The 2046-nt window shown below is 36.3% G+C and overlaps 1 protein-coding gene across 1 annotated transcript in view; it reads left to right on the top strand.

Moving 5' to 3' along the window:
• The first annotated feature begins 801 nt into the window (after positions 1-801).
• The window catches only part of LOC107576251 (protein NLRC3-like), an 8211-nt gene continuing 6966 nt past the window's right edge, over positions 802-2046 (top strand). The window contains exons 1-4 of the mRNA XM_016262468.1: positions 802-868; positions 1066-1179; positions 1477-1590; positions 1692-2041. Of these exons, the coding sequence (XP_016117954.1) occupies positions 819-868; positions 1066-1179; positions 1477-1590; positions 1692-2041 (628 nt within the window). The 5' untranslated portion in view covers positions 802-818. The remainder of the gene's footprint in view (positions 869-1065; positions 1180-1476; positions 1591-1691; positions 2042-2046) is intronic.

The following is a 2046-nucleotide window of genomic DNA, read 5'->3' as shown; positions in this document are numbered from 1 at the left end:
ATTGTTACATAGTATCTAGAGCTGTAACTTTCTGTAACTACACACAGGTAACAACCCTCCGAATGGCTTGTGTAAGTACAAATGTGTAACAGGACATATATAACTACATTTTGTAACAATATGTATAAGAGTAATTGGAACAATTTGATCCGGGGGGTGGTAATGGCAAAATCTCTAGTGCCTGTAATAAATCTAGAATCTCGCTGTGAGCCTAATAAAACCTTTAGAATGCAGAAATGTTAGAAATGCAGATGTGTTTTTAAATTATTTTGTTTTCTAAAACTTCGTTCGTTGAATAAATAATTTGACGTCGTTAACGTTCTTCCACTCTGTGTGGAGTTTACAGACGCTCCCTTACGCCATGCCTCGGGGCACAAATGAAAAGTGAAAGTAAAAGTACATTTGAAGCTTCGCCATTTAAACAGCCAGAATCTATTCTACACTGAATTTTAAACGGATTCTAAAAGTGTTTCATAGGAACCTTTATAAAAGATAAGCCAAGAATGTACGCGTAGAAGTCGGTGGAGTATGTGGATCTAATTAAATGTGTCTGCTTTACAGTTGACTTCCACATTCATATTTACTCTGAAGGACAGTAGTAGTTTGTGTTTAAAATGTTAATTAAAGCAAATGAACGTGGTTTCATTGGTGTTTGGTGCTGTCTGTGGTTTATTTTAGCAGTTGTTAACACATGACTAACACTGTGTATTTGAGTAACTCTGCATGATCTGTTTCTCTCCGGATCTGTTCAGCTGAATTATTGTGATTGTTTGTGATTTCATTCAGAGTCAGTGCTGGACATCAGATTCTGTTTCATCATGGGTGACACACACACATCCAGAGATGAAGCTTTTTCTCCAGGATGCAGGTACTTTGAATAAACGCTGAATTAAATCATTTTAATTATATTAAATGGGAGTCTCCATCGTGCTTTTTTGTCTCTATATTTTTAAGATAAAATGTTATTTAAACAAAAAGACCATAAAGCCTCCTCGTGAAGTGCTCTTTGATTAAAATACCTAATTTATGATTATCATCATAAAGGATTAAATGTGTTTGTTATAGTTCAGTTCATCAGAAGAGATCAGAAGCAGAGTCCAGCTGTGTGTCTATGAGGAGTGACGCGTCTATGGATCATCCAATGCATTTTAAGAGTGGAGATACACAGACTGATCTCAGGTATAATATTTCTGTAAAAATATTATGGCATTTTACAGTATCAGAATAGTGTTCATAGTATTTTCTAAAGTTTAAAAATGTATTTTGGTATAGTGTTTATAGGCATTTCTTCATCTTTATCTGAAATTTTAAGATACAGTATGTAATGTTGGTCACATATTTGTGAACGCACTCAGTTCAATTAAACATTTTTGGAATAAATGAAAAGATCACAAAGTGCTCTTGATTGATTGAATAATGTATGTACTTTGTTAAATATGTTAATTCAGATGATTCACTTTAATCTCTCTGTTATAGTTCAGTTCATCAGAAGAGATCAGAAGCAGAGTCCAGCTGTGCGTCTATGAGGAGTGACGCATCTATGGATCAGTCATTAGATTATAAGAGTGAAGATACAACGACTGATCTCAGGTCTAATATTTCTGTAAAAGATTATTTGATTATGATGCAGAATACTGAAAAGACATTGTTATCGTTAGCTTATTTAATAATGCAGTATTTTAATTTTCCAGGCATGAAGTCCTCAAGACGTTTAGATCAAATGTGCTGAAGAAGTTTGAGCGTCTGTATGAGGGAACAGCGACGCAGGGACACCCAACACTCCTGAATGAGATCTACACAGAGCTCTACATCACAGAGAGTGAGAGTGGAGAGATCAGTAATGAGCATGAGGTGAGACAGATTGAGACACAATCCAGGAGAGCAGCAACAGAGGACACAGCCATCAAATGCAGTGACATCTTTAGACCTTTACCTGGACAAGACAAAGCCATCAGAACTGTGCTGACAAAGGGAGTCGCTGGCATTGGAAAAACAGTCTCTGTGCAGAAGTTCATCCTGGACTGGGCTGAAGGGAAAGAGAATCAG

Source organism: Sinocyclocheilus grahami, unplaced genomic scaffold (genome assembly GCF_001515645.1).
Source record: "Sinocyclocheilus grahami isolate Dianchi unplaced genomic scaffold, SAMN03320097.WGS_v1.1 scaffold3398.1, whole genome shotgun sequence".
NCBI classification, from domain to species: Eukaryota; Metazoa; Chordata; class Actinopteri; order Cypriniformes; family Cyprinidae; genus Sinocyclocheilus; species Sinocyclocheilus grahami.
Note: the sequence above shows the minus strand (reverse complement) of the source record. Positions and strands in the feature narration are given on the sequence as shown.